The 24,515-nt window shown below is 56.4% G+C and overlaps 1 protein-coding gene across 5 annotated transcripts in view; it reads left to right on the top strand.

Annotated features, from left to right (window-relative positions):
* The window catches only part of LOC102565781 (F-actin-monooxygenase MICAL1), a 44,656-nt gene that overhangs the window by 16,846 nt on the left and 3,295 nt on the right, over nt 1-24,515 (top strand). For 3 of the 5 annotated variants that reach the window (XM_059717610.1, XM_059717609.1, XM_059717611.1), the window contains 16 exons: nt 149-406; nt 1,971-2,086; nt 3,122-3,248; nt 3,873-3,942; nt 6,227-6,374; nt 6,703-6,890; nt 7,083-7,192; nt 7,460-7,510; nt 8,735-8,848; nt 9,379-9,553; nt 11,516-11,574; nt 11,787-12,483; nt 12,980-13,062; nt 13,358-13,456; nt 23,980-24,073; nt 24,188-24,287. In XM_059717610.1, coding sequence (XP_059573593.1) covers nt 149-406; nt 1,971-2,086; nt 3,122-3,248; nt 3,873-3,942; nt 6,227-6,374; nt 6,703-6,890; nt 7,083-7,192; nt 7,460-7,510; nt 8,735-8,848; nt 9,379-9,553; nt 11,516-11,574; nt 11,787-12,483; nt 12,980-13,062; nt 13,358-13,456; nt 23,980-24,073; nt 24,188-24,287 — 2,489 coding nt within the window. The remainder of the gene's footprint in view (nt 1-148; nt 407-1,970; nt 2,087-3,121; nt 3,249-3,872; nt 3,943-6,226; nt 6,375-6,702; nt 6,891-7,082; nt 7,193-7,459; nt 7,511-8,734; nt 8,849-9,378; nt 9,554-11,515; nt 11,575-11,786; nt 12,484-12,979; nt 13,063-13,357; nt 13,457-23,979; nt 24,074-24,187; nt 24,288-24,515) is intronic. The other 2 variants (XM_059717612.1, XM_059717613.1) reach the window with 2 other exon arrangements.

Raw genomic sequence — 24,515 nt, 5'->3', positions numbered from 1 at the left:
AATAACAGGTTCAGGCATGGGCATATCTAGGATTTTTAAAGGTGGGGGGTGCAGATCATCACACATAAATGCATTTTGTTCTGCATCTTGGCAGAGGGCACCAATGCTAGGGGTCAGCTCTGCAGTTGTTTCCATCTCGTTGGTGCAGGACAAGTCGGACACGGAGAGCCTGCTGTCTTCCGAGAACGTGAACCGCGAAGCCCTCCTCAGCTACGCCAAGGAAGCAGCCAGCTTCTCCACCAACTACCAGCTGCCCAAAATGGAGTTTGCACTAAACCACCAGAACCTGCCCGATGTCGACATGTTCGACTTCACCTGCATGAACCGCTCCGAGAATGCCGCCCTGGTGTACGAGCACAGTGGGGCCCAGCTCCTCATCGGGCTGGTGGGAGACTGCCTAGTGGAGGTGAGGATGCCCAGTAATGAGCCTGGCATGGGCTTGGTCCTTCCCCCTCTGCGAGTTGCCTCGCAAACTGAGACATCCCCCTGGCAGTGTTGCCAGCCCCGGGGGCAGAGTTTGACCTGAAGATCCTCTCTCTCCCTGTCTGCCAGCAGACTGATGGGCACTACCTTTGTTTCCCCAATACCATGATTCTTGGCCTGCCTTCAGATGATGACTTGACGTGGATATTGTAGTGATACCCAGATGTAGTGTTGGTAGCTTGCCAGGAGTTTAGGAGCTGATTTAGGCAGCACCAAGCTTGTTAGTGCTGAACCGAAAGGAAGAAGTTAGAGCAAAGGCCAGGGGTCAGGACTCCTGTTTTCTCCTGATGCTGGCTCATAATATATCTGTCATCTCTCTGTGCCTCAGTTTCCCCTTGGTCAAACTGAGATGTTTCCCTCCCCTGTGGGCCTGAGAGAGTTAATGAAAGTTGCAGTACTGAGAGCTCCCAGGTGAAATGCTCCATCAATGTGCAAAGCGCTGTTTGATTCTGAGGTGCTGAGACCACAGGGCATTGAGCTGCGCCCCACTGGGCTCTGCTGCTGGGTTTGTGGTGAAGTGTTGGTGCCAGGTGCCTTGCAGTACAGATCTGGGTGGCTGTAGGTCGCAGGATGGAGGCCCCGGGGGTTGGCCAGGCCTCAGTGCACTAGGCCTCGGGTTCTGAAAATGCTGCAGGATTTCACAGCCTTTTCCAAGCATGTTTATACCTGCTCTGTGCCCTGTGTTGTAGAGTGCACCAAAGCAGCCCTGTCTGTCGCTGCAGCCTCTCTGACAGCCTGAGGAACTGTAGAGCTCATTTTCTTTCCTTCTGTTTTCTCCACCCCTCTCTCCCCTTTCCCTCCCCCTGCTTTTCTGTTCTTTCCACTCATGCCCCCTCAACAGATTTTTCCCTCTGGGAACATGCACCCCAGGGTGAAAGCCCTCAGCTAGGCAGCTTCATGCAGGGCCAAGTTGGCGACTCTCTCAAATAGGTCTCCTCTCTCTGAGCTGGCATCTTTCCATGTCTCTGGTGTGTTGGGTCAGGGCTGGGGCAAGCAGTGTCTCTGAATTGCTTGGGCTGCGGAGCTCACACAGTCCCCTTCTCTCCCCCCACTGTCTGCTCCATTGTCTGGAGTCTCATCCTGCAGCTCAGCTCCATCCTCCCACTCAGGGCTTTCCCCAGTGACACAGCCCTTTGTCTGGGAGGGCTTGGCTCACCAGCTGAGGCCTAAGCTCTTGTTCAGAGGTGTTGGGTGGGTAGAGCTGAGGCAGAGAGAAGCTTGTTAATGTGGGAGTCTGCTGCCCTCAGGCAGCCCAGACTCCCTCTGCCCCTCCCTGCTGCTCTGCAGGGCAGTTACCTGCATCACAGCCGTCCCCCTTAGCTCAGTCTTCTGGGCTGTCGAAGCAAGTTGCTTCTTCCAAGCACAGACTCTAAGCAGGAGGCTGCCTCGTCCCTGGGATCTGAGCCAAGGCTGCAGGGATCTTCTCACTGTAGTGAAAACACGCACGGCTCCCACTTCAGCCCCCCTCTCTGCCTCTTGTTTTGCAGCCATTCTGGCCACTGGGCACCGGTGTGGCCAGGGGCTTCTTAGCTGCCTTTGACGCTGCCTGGATGGTGAAGAGATGGGCAGCAGGGACCCCTCCACTGGAGGTGCTAGCTGAGAGGTGAGGAGTCCCTTCCTGTGGGGCGCAGGGGCTGCAGGCAGGTTCCCGTTTGGCGGGGTGCATTTGGTTGGTGCTGTGGAAGAGCTCTCAACCTCCTTGATTCAGGGCACAAGCCGAACTCCAGTTTGGGGGTGTCAGGAGGGAACTGTCCAGGGAACAAGGGATTGGGGAAGTGATGTGCCCAGCATGGCAGGGGTGGGTCTTATGCCTAGAGGACTGCTGCTGTGACTGTCTGGCAGTCCCATGCTCCTGCATGCAAGCACAGCCCCTGCTCTGGAGAGCTCTGTGCCTCCCTTTGTCCAGGAGGTAGGAGCTGCCTCATCATCATGATCAGGTTCTCGGAGGACACTGGAGGGCTCCATAGATCCATGTGCACCACCTGAGTCCAGCCCCTGCAGGGGAGAGGCCTCTGCAGCACGGCTTGGTCCAGAGAGCTCTGCCTGCAGCCAGCTAATGCTGATGCTCGACTAGGGCGGCTGGGCCGGTGGTTCCATTGAGGGAGTGGCCTCTGCCCACTGTGCTGCAGCTCAGTGGACACCCCACTCCCTCAAGGCCTGGCTCAGGGGTAATAGGTAACATCACCTTCCCCTTCCAGTTCGCTCTGTGGGGTCCAGCCCCGGCAAGCAGGGCTGGTGGTCTAGGGCCCTGTGTGAACTGGGTGTAGGTCTCAGATGAGTTCCTAGTGGGTGCCAACTGGGTGCATGGTGTGAGCAACCATCGCAGCTGGCACAGATTGGTGTCTTCCTTGGCCCTCGGCTGAGACCGCCAGTGACTAAGAGCCCCCTGGGGATGGGGCACCTCTCACGGCTCCAGGAGGGTCCCTCCTCAAGTGTGGCGGAGGTCTGCCCTGTTGCGGTGGACAAATAGGGGCTCAGGCCTCCTGGGCTTTCAGTCTGGTGGTACCTTTCACCAGCACTAACTCCACACCCCAAGTCCATGGACTGTCAGGAAGTGTCCCCTGCCTGTGGTGACACCATCACAGCTATGGGATCTGCCTGGACCATCTCATGAACCCACACGGTTTCCCCTGTACAGGGAAAGCATATACCAGCACCTGTCCCAGACGTCTGCTGACAACACCAACAAGAACATCAGCCAGTACAGCATTGACCCTACCACGCGCTACCCCAACATCAATCTCAACTCCATAAAGCCCAACCAGGTAACTCAGTCACACCCCACCAGGGCTCTAAGCTGGTGGTGGAATGAGCAGTGGTCCTTGCTCCTAAAGCTGTTTCTACCTACCCGCTGGATTCGTGACCTCCACAGAGGAATGCTTGGGGGTGGTGTTCTTAGCTGACGTGACAGGCACCTGTCATCCTGGGGGCCAAGCACTGAGTGACATGAGTTTGCAAGATCTCTGCTCCACCCCTGGTGGCAATAAGGTCTGTCCAAATTGTAGGATCCCCCATGCCGTGCTGATTCCTCACAGCCCCAGCCCCTGCTCTCGGGATGGTAGAGGAGGGCTGGGGAGTTCTCACAGCTCTCAAGCAGGAGGGTAACTCAGGAAGGGACTGCTCAGCCCCCAGTTTTATCTCCTGTGCTCCTGGCGGTGGAGGAGAAAGCAGGGAGCCACACAGTTCCTGCGTCGCTGGCTCCTCACAAAGGTCATGCGGGGGTGGCTGCAGGTGTGCAAGGCTGGTGTGCAGGATATGGGCTCCTTGTGTGAGAGTTTCCCTCTGCTGAGGTTTCAACCTCCCTTCCCTGAGAGCTCGGTCCCCTTCTTCTGTGGCTGTCTTGCTGCTGCAGCCTCAGTAACCCACAGCCTGGGTGTTTCTGTGTGCAGGTGCGTGACCAGTACCTCACGGGAATGGTGGAGCACGATCATAAGAAGAGAGACAATCGCATCAGCACAGGCAAGTCCAGATGTTCCCGCCCTGGTACCACCCCTCTCTGCCTTTAACCGCAGCAGCATCTGGAAGCTTTCCCCTCCTCCCAGTGTCTGTACTGAGCCTCTGCCCCACATAGCCCACTTCAGAGCCCCCCTCTATGGTTTCCACCCTGTCACTGACCTCCTCATTACTGTCTCCTTGTGCCTGCTTGGACCCCAGCAGCTGGTGCTCAGGAGCATCCATGCCTACAGGGCGCATGCCCCTTTGACTAGGTGGAGGAGGACAGGGCATCCCTGAGCTAACAGAGCCAGTCTGGCCCTCCCTGCATCCCCTCTCTCTCCTGCTCTTCTGCAGGGAGATCAGAGTTGTATTAGCCCCCTTTAAATCCTGACCTCCCTGCCCTGCCAGGGGATGCTGATGCTATTGTCAGATTAACTGCAGGGTGCTCAGCGTCTCACAGGCCGTGGATTGGGCAGGGTTGGGCCCAGGGGGTGTGCAGCTGAAATCAGGCAGAGGCACATCAGGGAGTGAATGGGTCAGCGGGAATCGGGCAGCCCCATAATAGACCAGGAACAGGAGGATGCAGAGAGGAGTGAGTGTTGTTAAAGAGGGGTTGGCTCCCTGAGCAGCACAGGGGTCCCAGGAAGTGAGTGAGAGACAAGGTCTTCCAGCGCTGCCTGGGGGCAGGGGTTAGTCCTCCTTAGGTAGCTGAATCCCCATGGGTAGGTGTGTGTTTAGTCCTGTTATGCCTGGGAACCCCATTGCAGCCTCACGGCCCCCTGTGCCAGGGTATGTACAGATAATTGACAGGGCAGTCCCTGCCTTGGCAAGCTCACGATCTGGCTGTCTGATAGGGTGGGACTGCTGGACGATATGCTCAGAGCCCGCATTTAATGCTGTCCATCCCAAATGCTCCCCATCACATTAGTTCACGTGTTCTTGGCTTCTCATGCATGTCGGCCAGCTGCAGTTTCCACCCCCCAGCACTGGCTGCATGTTTGCGAAGTGATCTCTGCTCGGAGCTTGTTTGGTGCCATGGGTGGTCAGGTCAGAGGAGCCGTGTGCCTTCCAGTTGTTTTAAAATGGTTCGGATAAACTCCACTTCCTCCCTGGTGTGATTCTCAGAGGGACGCTCGCACAAGGAGCCCGTCTTCTGTGGTTCAGGCATCATCACCTGAGCAGCCTGTGAAATAAAGAAGCCAGAGGATAGCTCCCTCTCTGGGCTCTGGCTGGGAGGCATATTCCCCTCCCAAGGGGAAGGTTTGTTTTGGTGCCTAGACAGATGGGCTATTCCTGGGCATGATTCTGGGCCTGTTGCAAAGCTCCCACTGACTTCAGGGGCACAGGACTGGGTTTCTAATCCAGGGTTGAAACCTGCCCTGGGCCAGGTGAGCTTTCCAGTGTGTGGGGCAGTGAATGAATCTTGTCTTAAGGGCCCAGCTTTTCCTCTTCCCTTGAACCGTGACATCTGCACACACTTCCCAGCTGGGTACATAAACCCTGGTGACACACCCTCTGGTGAGTGTGGCAGACAGGGACTCGTGATGCCTGGCACAACTTCCTTGGCACACAGGGCTGGGCGTGCACCAATTAAATATTGATCTCTCTTTTGTGACAGCATTTGGCTTTCAGCTTTTGGCTGAGACAGCGGGAGAACCCTGTGTCCGGGTCTGTCTTGGGGCTCCCATGCTGTGTGTGCTCTGTGGCACGTGCCCCCTCCTCCCTTCTTTGTCTCCAGGCCCCTGCTCTGCTCCCCTCTCAGCTTTCCCTCTCCCTCCTGCTCTCTTCTGCAGCACACGGGCAATCTTGAGGGCCAGGGGAGGTATGTCGGTGCTGGCAGAGGGGTGGGGAACCCCACTGACATGGGAGAGGGGGCAGCAGGACATGATGGTCTCGGTTTCTTCCCTAGAATCCTCTCACTGCCCCTCCTTCCTTGGGTTGAGCGCACCATGCAAGGGACACCATGGAAATGTGTCCTGGGCCTTGGCCTGTGGATCGGGGTGGATTTGGGGCACCAATGGGCTGGCAGGGTAGCTGCAGGAGATGCCGTCCTCTCTGAGAATGATGTGGCCTTGCACTCAGTTCTGGGGCCTGATGACATGACCAACTCGTTGGGTCATGGTGCAGCTGCACTTGGGACCCTGGCAGCTCCCGGCGCTGGTGGTTGCACCGAGGGCCGAAGGCTTGCTTGGAGGTGTGGTGTGTGGGGTTTCTTCCCTGACATGCTGGCTGCTCCCTGGCTGCGGAGCCTCTGCCCAGCCACCGCCGTGCCCTGACATGCCAGCGCTTCCTCTTTCTGTGTCCCCAGACTCCAGCAGGGGCTACGAGGAGCTGCTGCACTGGTGTCAGGCGCATACAGCCGGCTACCGTGGCGTGGCTGTGACAGACTTCATGCACTCCTGGAAGAGCGGCCTGGCCCTGTGCGCCCTCATCCATCACTTCCGTCCCGACCTGCTGTAAGTCTCCGGCCTGTCCCAGGGGCTGCTGAGTGGGTGGGTGGGTGGGTGACCCAGGCGGTGCTGCCCCGGAGGCTCAGCTCCTCTTAATTTGACGGTGGAATTGGAGGGGAGGGAGGTGTGTTACAGAAGGGAAAATGATGCCTCCCTTGCTGCTGGCCCCTGTTTTCCAGTTCACTGATTCCTCCCTTTTCTAATTAGACCCTGGCTGCCCCGTCCACACAACGTCAGACCCATTCACTTGAACCCCACAGGCCAGGGGCTGATGCAGTCTCTTGGCCTGACCACTGAGGACAGCACAAAGCTGATGCCCTGTGTCTGTCCCTAGAGATTTCGACTCCCTGGCTCAGAATGACCCCATTGGGAATAACCAGATGGCCCTGGACCTGGCCGAGCAGGAGCTGGGCATCTCGCCTGTTCTCTCCAGCACTGAAATGGCCTCAATGTCTGAGCCTGACCAGCTTGGCCTCATCGCCTACCTGAGCCAGGTCTTCGATGCCTTCGAGGTGCCTCCAGGTGAGAAATCTCTGGGCAGGGCTGGGTCTCCCTGGGCTGCCTTCTTGCCTCCCCCATGGTTGTAACTACGTGCAGCCCCGGTTGTGTTCTCGTCCAGCCTCGGTTAGGGGGAGGCTGGGTTCGGGGAACGCTGGCTGGGCTCTCTCGGGGCCGGCCCCATGTAACACGCGTGGTGTGGGTTCCCTCTCACAGAACCAGAGGAGCGGGTGAGGAAGTCGCTGACACCACGTGGCACCAGGGGAGCCATCCTGTTCCTCAGCAAGCTCCAGAAGAGTCTGAGTCTGACACGCAAGCGTGCCCAGGTAATGGCCCCAGGGGTTCTCCATGTGGCAGGGCCTGGACCTGCGGCTGGCACCTGGTTGCAGCCCATGAGCTGCCCTGTCACATGGGCACTCCTCCCTGGGGCCAGGCAGCTGGTGCCCTTCCCTCCCTGAGCCCCCTCATGGGCAGCGGGGATGTCTGCCCTGCCAGGCGGCACTGAGGGGACAAGGTGGGGCAGCACAGTGATATGGAAGGGATCTGGCCTGTCTGCCACAGCCTTGCTCAGCCAGCCCCATCTCTGATTTCAGGACCGCTCCCAGCAGGATGCTGAGACCAAGAAGACAAAGAAGGAAGCAATGGTGAGTTTAGCTCCCTGAAATGTGCTGTCTGGGGCCAGGATGGGAGCTGGTGCACTGTGATGCTGGACACAAGATTGGGGTCCTTGGGTGCATCACTGCAGGGTGCGATGGGGAAAGCAGGCCACATCCCTGAGAAGGGAGTGCCTGGAGGGAATTTGGTTACGGGAGAGTGGGGTATGTGGGGTGCTGGGTGCTGAGGAAGGTCCAGGGTAGACTTGAATGGGATTGTGTAGTAAAAGGTGTACCCCCGTCCAGTGCACTGCAGACGGGACGCCCTACATGAGTCTTATAATTAGCTTTCCAATGGCTATCTTCTACTGGGAGGATCTCAGCTACATGCCTACTTTATGGAAATGGGGGACTTTTCCCTAGCTTGCTCCTGTGGCCTTTTGTCAAGGGCAAGCGAGACTCGGGGACATCCGAATCCCAAGCCTCCAGGCATGGGCCTGCATGTAGGATGTCCACCAATGGATCTGGGAGTATCTGAAGCCCCAGGCTGAAAAATCTGGGGTGGAGGATACTTGGTGGTTGTAGTGCCATGTATGGTGCTTGAATGATTGAGTGTTGCTCAATCGAAAGGATTCGAAACTGAATTGGCTAATTTGACTTGGAACACAAAACATTTTCCAAAAAAAAGGCTGATTCCACATGGATCCCATAAGCACAGGCATGTGGTGCAGCCTCAGGGCACTGACCCGAGGCATTGCTCCCCCGCACATGTCTGGCAAGGTGGCTGTGCGGTGGGTTGGGGTGTATATGGGCTGCTCGTGTAGACGCTACCTGCAAACACCAACTGACGGAGCAGGCCCTCAGCCTCCTGCCACATGCACCACATGTACTGATCCTTGTATCAGCTAGTTGATGGGCTGGAGGGGGAGTCTCAGGGCTGAAAATGTTCCTGTGCTCCTGGGCTGAAGGGGCCTGGGCTGCTGTGTCCCTGAGTGGCTCTGTTTGCCATCTGGGTCCTTCAGCTATTCTCTGCCTGGCCTCGCTGGCACTGTCTCCTCTCATTAGACCCCAGGCGTTTTGCCCAGACAGTGGGCGCACTCAGCCTCGAAGGTATGGGTGCTGCGTGGACAGCAGGGGGCTGGCACACAATGCCTGATGCTGCAGTATGGGCCCAGTCTCCTCTCGTGTCCACACTGGGGAAGGAGCCACGGTCCTGTTAACTTTTGGTGGGCCAGAATGACACACTGAGCTCTCCACTGTTGGGTTGCTGTTTAGCTGGACTCAAGTTTGGAAGGTGACTCCTCTGTTGTTGACCTTGGCCAGGGGAGTCGTGAGCAGCCTCAAACCCCGGAGACTGAGGTCCCCAAGTTCCCCACGGTGCAGAGGCAGGTCAGTGTCTGCTTCTTGCAAAGCAGCAAGGGCAAATGGGCAGATTGCTTTTGGCCCAAAGGTCTCCTGCATTTTCTATAGGTGATGGGGAGGGTGTTGCAAGGGAAAGTCCAGTCCACTTAACAGGGAGTGCCTGGCCTGGGGGTGAGGAGGGTGAAGCAAGGGGCTGCCCCCCCGTCTTTGGATCTAGGTTGAGCTGGGAGTGGCCGAAGCATTTAGGAGAGCAGAGCCTAATGGTGTTTATATTCTTGTGTGCCAGGGACAGCCCTGGGAAGGGGCTATGGCATTTCCTTACCCCATCAGCCCTTTTGTGCCAGGCTCTGCCATGCATCCTTGGGCATCCCTTTCCTGCCTGAGCCTCTGACAGCCCCGCGTGGGCCCTGGAGAGGAACCAACTCCCAGCTCACAAATGGAGCAGCCCAGACAGGTGTGGGATCAGCTGTCTGCCAGGGCCCGGCACTTTAGCCAGCAGGTAGTGCCCAGCCCTGGGGCCAGCCCTCTCAGCTGAGGCTATGTGGTCTCCTTTGCAGAGCTCAGCCGTGTCCCCCGCAGAGAGCAGTGATGCCTGCTACTTCTGCGGTCAGCGGGTGTACATCCTGGAGAGGGTCAGCGCCGAGGGGCACTTCTTCCACCGAGGCTGCTTCCAGTGCTGGCACTGTGGTGCCACGCTGCGCCTGGGCGACTTTGCCTTCAATGAGGAGGATGGTGAGTCTGGGGCTGGGGGTGGTGGCAGGTGACTACCTTAGGAAGGTACTGTCCAGGTGTAGGCTTGTGCCAGGGTCCTTAGCCCTTCCCTCCTGTTGTGCATTTTACCAACTGACTGTTCTCCTCCACCCCCAAGTAGGCTGCTGGGCTGTTTGTCATGGGCTGGTGTGATGGCCTCGCACAGCCCCTGCAACAAACAGTGCTCCCCTTCAAACTGAGGTGCATGTCTGGGATGTAGGATGGTGTGTCAGTGCTCTCACTTGCCAGTTCGCTGTCTGCAGTTTCTGTGATCGTCCCTAGCATCCCCTACACTTCACTGGCTCACTGCGACAGAGCGCTAGCAAATCCCTATAGGATAGCCTTGGCACCAGTGCTGCACCAGTGGGAAGAAACGGTGCTGGCTGTGGCCAGCTAGAGAGGAGGCCAGTGAGACCTCTCCAGACCAGAGACCAGTAAGAAGCACAGGATCTCAGTCTCACTTCCACTGCGCTTACAACCTGTTTTCAAGGAACACGGGCAGCTTAAAACCTTGTGGTTAGCCAATGCCGATTTTACTAGGAGCACATTGAGCTACTAGAGGAGGGTGGGGGCTTAAAAATGCATTTTACCTGCCCTGATTCCTGCTGAGGGGGTTTTCCCTTTATTTCCCTTCTTTGAGTTTTGGGCACACCCCACACCAGTTTCCTCTATGCATTGGCCAGTTTCGCCACCAGCCTTTCCTTCCTGGGAGATACGAGCAGGTGGAACTCCTCAGGGGAAAGTTTTTGTTTAACTGGTGTCTCTACTGGCCTCTACCGGGGATCTCTTGAGCCACCTTTTTACAGAAGCAGGATGTTGGCTGCTGTGGTTCCCTTGCTTTACCTGTGGCAGGTTTGGGTGTGATGCCTTGTGCTGTGTCAGGGCTGACAGTAATTTTACTAAGAGGTTAAATTATGGATTTTAGACAGGATGGTTTAGACAGGACTGGTCCTGCCTCAGGCAGGGGATGGACTAGATGTAACCTCTGGAGGTCTCTTCCAGCCCCACTTCTCTATGATTTAATTAACAAAGAAACAGCCCCTGCCTTATGGGAACATCTGTGCTGCCCTCCAGGCTCAGGAAAGCTGCGTGGGGTTGATGTGCTCGTTATCAGAGTGCCAGGCGAGCAAATTGTTTCCTTCCATAAAGCCTGAGAGAAAAGATTCCAGAAAAGCAAACATGGGGATTGGCAGCATCGGCTTTGCTGACCTGCTCTGGGCTTGGAGATGCAGCAAGTAGCCACCTTCCCATCTGAGAAGTCACATGAGTTTTCTTGACCTGGCCCAGCCCCTGTGGCCCTTTTCCATCACTTTGTCATGGACCTGAGACAGGCAGGCAGTGGCTGCATTTCTCTCGGCTCCTCTCCTCCTTTCATACGAGATCACCCAGTTCAGCCCCTGGCTCCAGGCAGGTGCATCCTCATCCAAGCCGTCCTATACTAGTGCTTGTCGAACCAATCAGCCTGATCACATGCCTACAAGGCACACAGCTTGAAAACACCAAGAGCACCTGAACCTGCTGCAGGTAAAGCAGAGGGGGGACGGGGGCACTGGCTGTGTCCTGCCTGCAAGGCTGGTTAATACATTTGAGAGATGCGAGAAAGAGGGTTGTGCCTCCGCAGCAGAGGAAGGCAAAACCCCCTTGTCTGCACCAATCTGACCTTTCTCACCCCAGATATGGCTATCAGTCTGACCCAGAGAGGAAGGGCAAGAGCCTCTGGGCAAGAGCCCAGGAAAGGCAAGAACCTAGCCAGTGGCCTACAGGAGCGTTGGCACGGTCTGGTCGAAGTCCATGGCTTTGCTTGCAGCCAACACCCAACCCTTCAGGCGGCGTGTTGCTGCAGCCAGTGGTTCCGACCTGCCTCAGCTGGAGTACTGCCGTACTCTTGGAGCTGTTTGCTGAGAGATGGGGCAGCTCACGACACTGTCTGCTTTATGTCCTCAGGACACTTCTACTGCCTGCTGCACTACAACCCCCACAGCCTGGACATGCTGCCACCCACAGTAAGTAGGATCCCACTTCTGGGGCCGAGCTGAGGGCTGCCCAGGTCCCTCCCAGCAGATACAGCTGTGCCTGGGAACTGAAGTCTGGGGTTCCCTGGTAACCAGCCAGTGAGGTCCCCTGCGGCTGTCTCCCAGCCATCGGCAGACAGCCACATCCACTCATAGCGCTAACTCACCGGGAAGGCTAATGCTCTGCATTTGGTTCCTGCTAGGATCCGTCCCGGAGCATCCAACACCGCGCTGCCTTGGACCCTGGCAGCCCAGGCTTGGCCTCCGAGGAAGCAAGAATGGAAACTAATTCTGATCTGCCAGGTCCTCCAGGCAGCCCGGGCTCCCTCTCGAATCAAGTGACAGCAGATCACCCTGCAGAGCCACGGGAAGGGGCTGGAGAAGACAAGGTGGCCATCAGCCCCTACAGTGAGAATGGGACTTTGAGCAGTGTGGATGAGCAGGAAGCCCAAGAGATGCTGGAGGAGATTGCAGGGGACACCGTGCCCTCTGGGGTGGGAGCCGGGGTCCTGCCAGAGGAGCCTGGGCCTGGATTAGGAGACAGCAGACCTCAACGGGAGGAACAAGGCATCCACGAACACAGCCACCCGGGAACGCCGCTGCAGCCCACCAGTCCAGAGCCTCTGCCTTTGGAAAAGGTGTCTGTGCCTGCAGAGTCCAGGGAGGACACAGAGCGGGAAGACGACACTGGAAAGAGGAAGAAGATTTTCTTGTCGGATCTGGAGAAGCTCAGACTGGCCACGCTGAACCTGACTTCAGACGCTGAGACAGAGATCCAGGGGGAGCCCCAGCCGCAGCAGCCCAGGCCAGGGCACAAAGCGGTGACCTGGAGTGCCCCAGACAGGGGGAAGGTCGACTGGGACCAGCACAGGTTCCCCGAGGAGGAGGAGGAGGAGGAAGGTAATTGCAGGCTGAGTCTCTAGGCCCGATGCAGCTCAGTTGCCGGGTGCCGCTGTGAACTCCCTTCCCAGTATCACGGGTGGGGTGGCTTTCCCTGCCAAACGGCCCTCTGGGGCAGGCAGACAGAGCAGCGAGGGCTGGGCCATCTGTGCCTTCCCAGAAATGTTACATAAGGCAATGATTTAGGTCACATCTGAGGAAAGGGATCGGAACACCCCTTCCTCTCCAGGGGACCGGTTCCCGTCCAGCCCAGGTTAGGCAGAAGGCAGCTCCCAGTGGCCATTGTGTGGTGCGCAGCGAGGTTGGTGGGTTTGGTTGCCAACAGACGGGTGCTCAGCTCATAAAAACCTCCATCCCGCTTGGCACAGACTGGCTTCTGAGCTGGCAGCCTTGGGCTGGGACCAGCTTGGCTGACTGAATCCCCAAATGGGAGCAGACCCCCAGCGCCCAAGGACCAGCTGCAGAGGCCAGGCCTAAATGCTGCTTCTCTGGACAGACTTGCAGGAGACTGACAGCGATGAGGAAGAGGAGGAGGAGGTGGCGGCAGCAGCGAGTGAGGATGCTGCGTACTTAGCAGACGTGAGTTTGAAGCTGGTTATAATGAAGTGCTCCTTGTTCCCTGCAGCTACATCTGTTCCCCTCCATCTACCTCTCTGTTCTGCTTTCTTCATCTTCCTCCTCTTCTCTAATTAGACACTCAGCTCTCTGGCTGGGGCCTGGCCATTTGCCTGTTTAAAGCCAATAGGGAAATGCTCATTTAAGTCCTTTATCAGGCTTGAAGATGTCTCCAGTCTCTTGGGCTCTCCCCTGCCTGCTGTGAGCCCTGTAAGAAACATGGCTTCTTTTGCCCCCTTCCCTTGTGCTCTGCTTCCAGGCCGAGATTCTGGACGTGAAGGAGAAGTACCCCACGTGGAGGAGAACGCTGACCCGTCGCGCCAAGGAGGCCCAGATGAAGAGGTTCTGTAAAGCCCAGGTAATGCCCCTGCCTGGCCCCGTCCAAGGGACAGGGCTAGGGAAGAGCACAGATTCATAGACCCCAGGAGGTCAGGTAGTCCAACCCCCAGCTCAAGGCAAGTGCATCCCTTTCCAAGATGTTACACACCAGTGCTCGTCTAACCTAGTCCTTACACTCCACAAAGAGCCCTGTCACACACCTGCAAGGCACATAGCCCGAGAGCACCCGAACCTGTCACCAGCAAAGCAGGGGGACAACGGCACGTGCCACTGCAAGGCTGTTAAATATACTGGGGCTGAAAGGAAGAGGACCATGTTCCCCTTCGCTACATAGCAAAACCCCTACAGGACAGACCAGTCTGACTGTGGGGTAGAATTCCTTCCTCCTCCTGATGTGGTGATCGGCCTGACCCTGACCAAGAAGACCTAAGCAGGCTCCTCCAGGTTTCAGTCCCAGGAAGAACACCGGCACACCCCAGTCAAAGTCCCCTGGTTTGGCTGTAGCCCACACCCAGTGCCTCCGAGTAAGGTGAAAAAAGATAAACCCTGACACATGTAGCACCAGGAGGGGAGAGAAGCCCTTCCTGGCCCGATGGGGCAACCAGCAAATTGCAGAAGCCTGGAAAAACCCACGTACCCACTACATTGTTTTGTAGCTTGGCGACAGCAAACTGTGCACAGCAGGCCCCTTTCTATCAGCATTTCTCCTCCGTAAAGGTATCCTGGCCCCTTTACTCTTCTTTGGCAATGCAGCAGGCTGTGGAGCTTTGTTCTCCTGCTGTCCTCTCCAGCAGGTGTCACCCAGCTGTCACCCAGTGCCATCCCAGTCACAGCCTCCCCTGCCCATTATGCTGCCTTGGATTTTTCCTGTCTGTCCTGCTCTGTTCTTGCCAGTGGAGACAGCCAGGATCTCAGATGTGGCTGCATGAGAACAGAGCAGTGGCCCATCTAGGCTTGCTCTTGACCTGGTGGCTGCTGCAGTTGGGGGGTTGTATTGTAAGGACAGGAATCCTTGCTCCAGAGCTGCCTGGTGGGACCAGAGGAGATGTGGCTGTAACAGAGAACTTGGCTTGATAAAACTCATGGGGGTGCTCAGGGTAAGCTGGTGGTGTGGAGGTGGCTGTAGGGGCTGGAAGAGGCGATGCTGCAGGCAGGCCTGCCTTCAGCCTGCGGCCATGTGTGGCCGTGATCGAACACAGGTCAGGGCACCCTGCCAGGAAGGTCAGAGGAGCTTCCCTGCAGACCCTGGATGGGGAGCAGCAGTCCCCTGGGCTCAGAGGTCCCCCCACAGCCAGTGCAAGGCTCTGCCTCCCAACGCAGGGCGGAGGAGGGTGTCCCACAGTGGCGGCTGTGCTGGCTGCTGTACAGCCCCTTGCAAAGGCCCTGTGGGTATTTGGACAGCAGAAACGGCCTCCTCGGCATAACATTGTGACCCCTGTATGAGGACAGCAGGCCCGGCGGTGTTGGTCCCAGTGGCAGCCTGGCCTGTGGCCCTTTGCCTTCTGGGGCCCTGGAGGCAGCTCCACAGCTCGACCTTGGTCTGAACCAGGCCCCGGGGAGGGTATTTGGGCAGGCGGCCTCCCCTGGGTGCCCATATAGCCGTACTCCGCAGGACACGGCTCTTCAGCTCCCAGACGCAGCCTGAGGCTGCAGCTGCCCCCCAAGCCCAGGTCTCACCGATAACCTGGGGGGCTGGGGCACAGTGCTGCAAAGCACGGGCTGGGGATGGAGGCCCCTGAGCCCCCCTTCTCGGCACCCCCTTGGCTGGGCTCATGCAGGAGCTGGGACCCTGATGAACAACCAGAGCAAACTGGTCCCCACAGCCCAGGGGGACGTGTTGCGCAGCTTTGCTTTGTCCGGGCAGCTCTTGTGGCCGCAAACAAAGGCAGACCACCCGGCCTCTGGCCCAATGTGTTTGGACTCGAGCATGGGTGGCTGGAACAAGTCCTCTACAGCATTGCAAATATGATGGCCCTTGGCCTGCAGCGGCTGCGCAAGCACTGCTGGGAAAAGCAAGAGTGAAAGCTGGGGCGAGAGGATGCTGGCCCTGTGTAGAGTCAAACCCACAGGCCCTCTCTGAAAGTATGGGGCCTTGACCACCAGGCCACGTAGCAGGCAGGGGCTACGGTCTTCCCAGGGCTCCCCTTGTCATGGAGTCAGTGCGTGTCCGCAGGGAAAGAGTCAAGGGGCCCAGAAGTGAAAAGCTGACTCAGGTAGGTCCTGTGGTGCACAGTGCAGGGCTTCCCACTGTGGGTCCTGAGGTCATGGGTTCAGGTCCTGGCTTCTCCCTGTTTTGTGGGGAGGCGCCTTCCTCCTTCAATGGAGGGGGCTGGTCACTGCGCCTCAAGGGGTCCACAGCAGCACATACAGTCAGCCCTCCCTGGTACTCCAGTGAGATGGTTGCCACCCTGGCTTATAAAGGTTGTGGGTTTGAGCCCCAGCCAGGCTGGAGCTTTCATGTACTTCAGTGAGTTCCCTGGTGCCTGTGACAAAGTGCACAACCCCCCATCACTCTTCCTTATTATTTCCCTCTCCACCCAAATAGCAGAAGTAACCATTATTCCTAGTGACAAACGTTCCTACTGGGAGACATTTTTCATGTGAATGCTAGAGAATTAAAATGGCCTCTCCACGGCTTCTTGATGGTCACATTACTAGAGTCAAGAAAGGACCTTGCTCCATCCTTGGAATCAGCTCTTCCCTCCTCGTGTTAACAAGCTCATGAGAAATGGCACGGCACACTGATGATCGCACGCCTATAGTGACACCACTGTGCCTGGTCACCAGCTGAGACTGAGGGATGGCACGTCAGGGTCACGGCAGGAGAAGGGAGCGCTGAGAGGACCAGACTATGGGAGGGGTCACAGAGGGCTCAAGTCCCCCCTAAATGGGGGAAAGGTCACAGCCCAATTCTCAGGGCAAGCGGGGTCACAGAGAGAGATCAACATGGGGTTACTACAGGTCACATTGGGGGTCACTACAGGTCAAATCCCCCCAGTAATTAGGTGAAAGGTCACCAACTTATTTTTGGGGGAAGCCAGGGGTCACAGAGAGTTCAACTTGGGGTCACGACAGGTCAAATCCCTCCAGTAATTAGGTGAAAGGTCACTAACTTATTTTTGGGGGAAGCCAGGGGTCACAGAGAGTTCAGCTTGGGGTCACTACAGGTCAAATCCCCCCAGTAATTAGGTGAAAGGTCACCAACTTATTTTTGGGGGAAGCCAGGGGTCACAGAGAGTTCAGCTTGGGGTCACGACAGGTCAAATCCCCTCAAGTAATTAGGTGAAAGGTCACCAACTTATTTTTGGGGGAAGCCAGGGGTCACAGAGAGTTCAACTTGGGGTCACGACAGGTCAAATCCCCCCAGTAATTAGGTGAAAGGTCACCAACTTATTTTTGGGGGAAGCCAGGGGTCACAGAGAGTTCAGCTTGGGGTCACGACAGGTCAAATCCCCTCAAGTAATTAGGTGAAAGGTCACCAACTTATTTTTGGGGGAAGCCAGGGGTCACAGAGAGTTCAACTTGGGGTCACTACAGGTCAAATCCCCCCAGTAATTAGGTGAAAGGTCACCAACTTATTTTTTGGGGAAGCCAGGGGTCACAGAGCGTTCAACTTGGGGTCACGACAGGTCACATCCCCCCAGTAATTAGGTGAAAGGTCACCAACTTATTTTTGGGGGAAGCCAGGGGTCACAGAGAGTTCAGCTTGGGGTCACTACAGGTCAAATCCCCCCAGTAATTAGGTGAAAGGTCACCAACTTATTTTTTGGGGAAGCCAGGGGTCACAGAGAGTTCAACTTGGGGTCACGACAGGTCAAATCCCCCCAGTAATTAGGTGAAAGGTCACCAACTTATTTTTGGGTGAAGCCAGGGGTCACAGAGAGTTCAGCTTGGGGTCACGACAGGTCAAATCCCCCCAGTAATTAGGTGAAAGGTCACCAACTTATTTTTTGAGGGAGCCGGGGTCACAGAGAGTTCAACTTGGGGTCACGACAGGTCAAATCCCCCCAGTAATTAGGTGAAAGGTCACCAACTTATTTTTGGGGGAAGCCAGGGGTCACAGAGAGTTCAGCTTGGGGTCACTACAGGTCAAATCCCCCCAGTAATTAGGTGAAAGGTCATCAACTTATTTTTGGGGGAAGCCAGGGGTCACAGAGAGTTCAGCTTGGGGTCACTACAGGTCAAATCCCCCCAAGTAATTAGGTGAAAGGTCACCAACTTATTTTTTGAGGGAGCCAGGGGTCACAGAGAGTTCAACTTGGGGTCACTACAGGTCAAATCCCCCCAAGTAATTAGGTGAAAGGTCACCAACTTATTTTTTGAGGGAGCCAGGGGTCACAGAGAGTTCAACTTGGGGTCACAACAGGTCAAATCCCCCCAAGTAATTAGGTGAAAGGTCACCAACTTATTTTTGGGGGAAGCCAGGGGTCACAGAGAGTTCAACTTGGGGTCACTACAGGTCAAATCCCCCCATTAATTAGGTGAAAGGTCATCAACTTATTTTTTGAGGGAGCCAGGGGTCACAGAGAGTTCAAGTTGGGGTCACTACAGGTCAAATCCCCCCAGTAATTAGGTGAAAGGTCATCAACTTATTTTTTGAGGGAGCCAGGGGTCACATAGAGTTCATCTTGGGGTCACGACAGGTCAAATCCCCCCAGTAATTAGGTGAAAGGTCACCAACGTATTTTTTGGGGAAGCCAGGGGTCACAGAGAGTTCATCTTGGGGTCACGACAGGTCAAATCCCCCCAGTAATTAGGTGAAAGGTCACCAACTGATTTTGGGGGAAGCCAGGGGTCACAGAGAGTTCAGCTTGGGGTCACGACAGGTCAAATCCCCCCAGTAATTAGGTGAAAGGTCATCAACTTATTTTTGGGGGAAGCCAGGGGTCACAGAGAGTTCAGCTTGGGGTCACTACAGGTCAAATCCCCCCAGTAATTAGGTGAAAGGTCATCAACTTATTTTTGGGGGAAGCCAGGGGTCACAGAGAGTTCAACTTGGGGTCACGACAGGTCAAATCCCCCCAAGTAATTAGGTAAAAGGTCACCAACATATTTTTGGGGGAAGCCAGGGGTCACAGAGAGTTCAGCTTGGGGTCACTACAGGTCAAATCCCCCCAGTAATTAGGTGAAAGGTCACCAACTTATTTTTGGGGGAAGCCAGGGGTCACAGAGAGTTCAGCTTGGGGTCACTACAGGTCAAATCCCCCCAGTAATTAGGTGAAAGGTCATCAACTTATTTTTTGGGGAAGCCAGGGGTCACAGAGAGTTCAGCTTGGGGTCACTACAGGTCAAATCCCCCAAGTAATTAGGTGAAAGGTCACCAACTTATTTTTGGGGGAAGCCAGGGGTCACAGAGAGTTCAGCTTGGGGTCACTACAGGTCAAATCCCCCCAGTAATTAGGTGAAAGGTCACCAACTTATTTTTTGAGGGAGCCAGGGGTCACAGAGAGTTCAACTTGGGGTCACTACAGGTCAAATCCCCCCAAGTAATTAGGTGAAAGGTCACCAACTTATTTTTTGAGGGAGCCAGGGGTCACAGAGAGTTCAACTTGGGGTCACAACAGGTCAAATCCCCCCAAGTAATTAGGTGAAAGGTCACCAACTTATTTTTGGGGGAAGCCAGGGGTCACAGAGAGTTCAACTTGGGGTCACTACAGGTCAAATCCCCCCATTAATTAGGTGAAAGGTCATCAACTTATTTTTTGAGGGAGCCAGGGGTCACAGAGAGTTCAGCTTGGGGTCACTACAGGTCAAATCCCCCCAGTAATTAGGTGAAAGGTCACCAACTTATTTTTGGGGGAAGCCAGGGGTCACAGAGAGTTCAACTTGGGGTCACGACAGGTCAAATCCCCCCAGTAATTAGGTGAAAGGTCACCAACTTATTTTTGGGGGAAGCCAGGGGTCACAGAGAGTTCAGCTTGGGGTCACTACAGGTCAAATCCCCCCAGTAATTAGGTGAAAGGTCACCAACTTATTTTTTGGGGAAGCCAGGGGTCACAGAGAGTTCAGCTTGGGGTCACTACAGGTCAAATCCCCCAAGTAATTAGGTGAAAGGTCACCAACTTATTTTTGGGGGAAGCCAGGGGTCACAGAGAGTTCAGCTTGGGGTCACTACAGGTCAAATCCCCCCAGTAATTAGGTGAAAGGTCACCAACTTATTTTTTGAGGGAGCCAGGGGTCACAGAGAGTTCAACTTGGGGTCACTACAGGTCAAATCCCCCCAAGTAATTAGGTGAAAGGTCACCAACTTATTTTTTGAGGGAGCCAGGGGTCACAGAGAGTTCAACTTGGGGTCACAACAGGTCAAATCCCCCCAAGTAATTAGGTGAAAGGTCACCAACTTATTTTTGGGGGAAGCCAGGGGTCACAGAGAGTTCAACTTGGGGTCACTACAGGTCAAATCCCCCCATTAATTAGGTGAAAGGTCATCAACTTATTTTTTGAGGGAGCCAGGGGTCACAGAGAGTTCATCTTGGGGTCACTACAGGTCAAATCCCCCCAGTAATTAGGTGAAAGGTCATCAACTTATTTTTTGAGGGAGCCAGGGGTCACAGAGAGTTCAACTTGGGGTCACTACAGGTCAAATCCCCCCAGTAATTAGGTGAAAGGTCACCAACTTATTTTTTGGGGAAGCCAGGGGTCACAGAGAGTTCATCTTGGGGTCACGACAGGTCAAATCCCCCCAGTAATTAGGTGAAAGGTCACCAACTGATTTTGGGGGAAGCCAGGGGTCACAGAGAGTTCAGCTTGGGGTCACTACAGGTCAAATCCCCCCAGTAATTAGGTGAAAGGTCACCAACTTATTTTTGGGGGAAGCCAGTGGTCACAGAGAGTGCAACTTGGGGTCACTACAGGTCAAATCCCCCCAGTAATTAGGTGAAAGGTCACCAACTTATTTTTGGGGGAAGCCAGGGGTCACAGAGAGTTCAACTTGGGGTCATGACAGGTCAAATCCCCCCAGTAATTAGGTGAAAGGTCATCAACATATTTTTTGGGGGAAGCCAGGGGTCACAGAGAGTTCAACTTGGGGTCACTACAGGTCAAATCCCCCCAAGTAATTAGGTGAAAGGTCACCAACTGATTTTTTGAGGGAGCCAGGGGTCACAGAGAGTTCAGCTTGGGGTCACTACAGGTCAAATCCCCCCAGTAATTAGGTGAAAGGTCATCAACTTATTTTTTGAGGGAGCCAGGGGTCACAGAGAGTTCAAGTTGGGGTCACTACAGGTCAAATCCCCCCAGTAATTAGGTGAAAGGTCATCAACTTATTTTTTGGGAAGCCAGGGGTCACAGAGAGTTCAGCTTGGGGTCACTACAGGTCAAATCCCCCCAGTAATTAGGTGAAAGGTCACCAACTTATTTTTTGGGGAAGCCAGGGGTCACAGAGAGTTCCACTTGGGGTCACGACCGGTCAAATCCCTCCAGTAATTAGGTTAAAGGTCACCAACTTATTTTTTGGGCAAGCCGGGGTCACAGAGTGGTTAATGTGGGGTGCTATGTGCCGAGTCCCCCAAGATGAGGCAAAGTCAGTGCAGTGCTCCTGGGGCCCCCATTGCTTCCTGGCTGGTCGAAGGGCCGTGGTGGGGAGTGGGTGAGCAGGGCGGGTGCTATGTGGCTGCACCCCCTGCAACCTGGGGAACCCCAGCTCCCTGCCCTCCCCAACTCCCCCATGTTCAAAGTGCAAAAATTCTGCAGTGAAAAGACCCCCCTCCCCTCAGGGGATCACATTTCATTCTTCCCAGGGCCTCACCACAAAGGAGCAGACAGCTCCAACCAGAGCAGGGCTTGAACCCACAACCTTTGCTGTTTAGGGTAGCAGCCTTAGCACCAGACTACTCAGGAAAGCTGAGAGCACCTCCTGCCATGGGCCCCTTGAGGCGCAGCGGCCAGGCCCCCTCCATTGAAAGAGGAAGGTGCCTCCCCACAAAATCGGGAGACAATAGGAGCTGAACCCAGGGCCTCAGCAAGAGGCCCTGCACTCTGCACCATGGGGCCTGGCTCGCTTAGTTCCTCACTTCTGGGTCCCTTGACTCTTTCCTTGCGGACACGCACTGGCTCCACTACAAGAGGAGCCCTGAGAAGACTGTGGCTCTCGTGGCCTGGTGGTCAAAGCCCTGTGCTTTCAAGCACCACCTCTAGGTTTGACTCTGCACAGGGGCAGCAGTCTCTGGCTTTCACTCCCATTTTGCGCAGCCGCTGCAAGCCAAGGGCCATCATATTTGCCATGCCAGAGAGGACTTGTTCCAGCCGCCCATGCTCGAGTCTGGAGACATACGGCTGGAGGCCAGGAGGTCTGCCTTTGTTTGCGGCCATGGTGCTGCCTGGGAAAAGTGAAGCCGCACGGCACGTCCCCCTGGGCTGCAGAGACCCGTCTTCTCTGGCTGCTCAGCAGGGACCGCTGCGGGGTCCCAGCTCCTGTGTGACCTCAGCCAAAGGGGTGCAGAGAAGCAGGGCTCGGAGGCCTCCAACCACAAGAGAATCTGGACCCCCAGCCCGTGCTTCGCAGCACCGTGCCCCGGCCCTCCAGCTCTCAGGGAGACCTGGGGCTTGGGGAGTAGCCACGGCCTGGGGCTGCTCTCAGGGAGCTGAACAGCCATGTCCTGCAGAGCGCGCATATGTGGGGACCCAGGGAAGGCCATCTGCCCAAATACCCTCACCAGGGCCTGGTTCAGACAAAGGTTGAGCTGCAGAGCTGCCTCCAGGGCCCCAAAAGGCAAAGGGCCATGGGCCAGGTGCCTGCCAGGCAGAACTTGGACCAGCACCCCAGGGCCTGCAGGTCTCGTACAGGGGGCCCAATGCTGTTCCCAGGACTGCCCCAACGAGCTTCTGTCATGCAAAGGCACACAGGAGCTGTGCAAGGGGCAGACCAGCGGCCCCCTGTGTGGGACTGTGCTGGGAGGCAGAGCCTTGCTCCGGCTGTGAAGGGGACCTCTGAGTCCAGGGGACCAGTGCTCCCCACCCCTGCCCTGTGCTGGATGAGGACTACCCCTGGGTGTGGGCTGGAGGCAGACCTGCCTGCAGCACCCCCTTCTCCAGCCCTTCAAAGTCAGAAGCCTGCTCTCGCTGGGCATGGCCCCTCTGTCCCTAAGGGAGCCTTGGCCCCACCCTGGGCCTGCTCCTGAGAGCCTGGGACTCCTGTAGGGAGCTGGGACCTCCCTCTTGGTGGGGGGAAGGTCCCCCAGGACCGCTGCTGGCCTGCAGAGCTGCCCGACTCTGGAGGGTGCTTGACCCTGGGCACAGGCAGGGCTCCTTGGGGCTGGGGGAAGCTCCCTGCCCTGCACAAGGTGCCCTGCCCGCCTGGCTCCCTAAGCATAGCCCTGGGGGCAGCAGGACCTCACTTGGGGCTGAGACAAGCTCACCACCCTCAGTGAGGGTGGCTTCTCCCCCTGCACTAATTACAGCCCTGCTGCAGCTTCAGTCAAGTGTTCTGCTTTTCAATCAAGGCTTCATTAGCACTAATTGGAGGCCTGGGTTCAAGCCCTGGGCTCCGGGGGTTGCTTCTGCCCTGTGCTCCAGCACTCAGTGCCTCTCTTTGCCATGTGCTGCAGCCCTGGTTGTGGCTCTGGGAAGCCCTGTGTAGCCCTGGTTGAAGGCTCAGGGCTGTGAAATGGCCTTACCTGAGCCCTAGTCAAAGTTCACACCTTCTTGTGGCCATAGGTCCAGCTCGGCTGTTGTGGCCTGAGCCTGACCCAGCTCCGGCTCCCTGTCCCAGTGCAGCACCAAGTGCTGACAGAGCTGGGCAGGGGATACGGGTGAGCCTCCGGCACTTGGGCCTGCCCTTGCTGCACTGAGGCCATGGTGCTGCCCATGGGACCTGCCCAGCCCAGGGGAAAGCAGAAGCTCAGTCCCATGCAGCAGCGGGCAGTGCCCAGAGCAAGGTCCTACGCCCAGGGCTCCAGGATGTCCCTGACCTGGGTGGGCAGGGGCAGCCTTGTACAGAGCAGTGAGATCCTCCTAGTCCTCCAGGGAGCCCTGCTTGTGCCCGGGGTCAAGCAGCGCCCCCAGAGCCCTGGCAGGTGGGAGCAGCTGGGCTTGCCAGCTGTCCTCAAGCAGAGTGAGAGCATTAGGCAGGATGGCAAGCAATTGCCTCCTGCCCATGCAGGAGCAGGGCCTTGCTGCCTTGCTGGTGAGTTCTCCTGGTTTCACCTGGGTCCTACTGCCCCTGGCTCCTTTCATCTTTGACAGGCAGCCAGGAAGATGTAAATATTAAATTTCTAAAATGTTTAGGGGCCCTGTAGGCCAGATAGAATGGCCTGGTGGGCCAGATCCAGCTTGCAGGCCATATTTTGCCTGCCCCTGCTGTAGCTTTATTTACTAGGGTGTTTACTTAGGACATGGGCCTGAGGTTAAGGCTCCCTGCTCAGCTCTGTGTCTGATTGGCTGTGATCTCAGGCAAGTCACTTCAGCGGTCCCAGTTTTCAACTGGTCCCTGGCCAGTAACACCTTTGCTAATTGCTGGCAAGGACAGCATCTTCCCCCAGGAAGTCCTCAGGGGCAGGAAAGACAGACACGGTGCCAGCGTAAACTTTTGTCTGTCTTGCCCAGGCCATCCAGAGGCGGCTGGAGGAGATCGAGGTGACGTTCCGTGAGCTGGAGGAGCAGGGCATCAAGCTGGAGCAGTCCCTGCGGGGTGAAAGAGGTAAGGAGTCCACCTGCGACTGGGCATCATGCCTGTTGAATGGGCCGTGGGGTGGGGGCCGGGCAATAGAGCCTGCCTCCTGCCTACGCATCCACCTCCTCTCCCTGCCCCCAGGAACCCAGGCAGAGCTGAAGACCCAGTGGATTAACCAGCTCCTCCATTTGGTCCAGAAGAAGAACAACCTGGTTTCCGAGGAGTCAGACCTCATGATTGCGTAAGAGGCCATGCCATGAGCAGGCATGGGGGACCAATGCCCTGTGCCCTGCACCCTGCCCTGCCTGAGCCACGGCTCTTCAAGCCCTCTGCCTTTTTAGCCACAGACACTGTTCCTCCTTCCCCCGCACAAGGAGAGCAGTCAGCTGTGCCATGTTGGCACCACTCAGCCCATGCCCAGGCAGTGGGCACTCAGTGCCAGCAGAAACGCCTCCCAGCCAGTCTCTGC

This window comes from Alligator mississippiensis, chromosome 14 (genome assembly GCF_030867095.1).
Source record: "Alligator mississippiensis isolate rAllMis1 chromosome 14, rAllMis1, whole genome shotgun sequence".
Classification (NCBI taxonomy): domain Eukaryota; kingdom Metazoa; phylum Chordata; order Crocodylia; family Alligatoridae; genus Alligator; species Alligator mississippiensis.
This window is presented reverse-complemented; position numbering and strand designations above follow the sequence as displayed.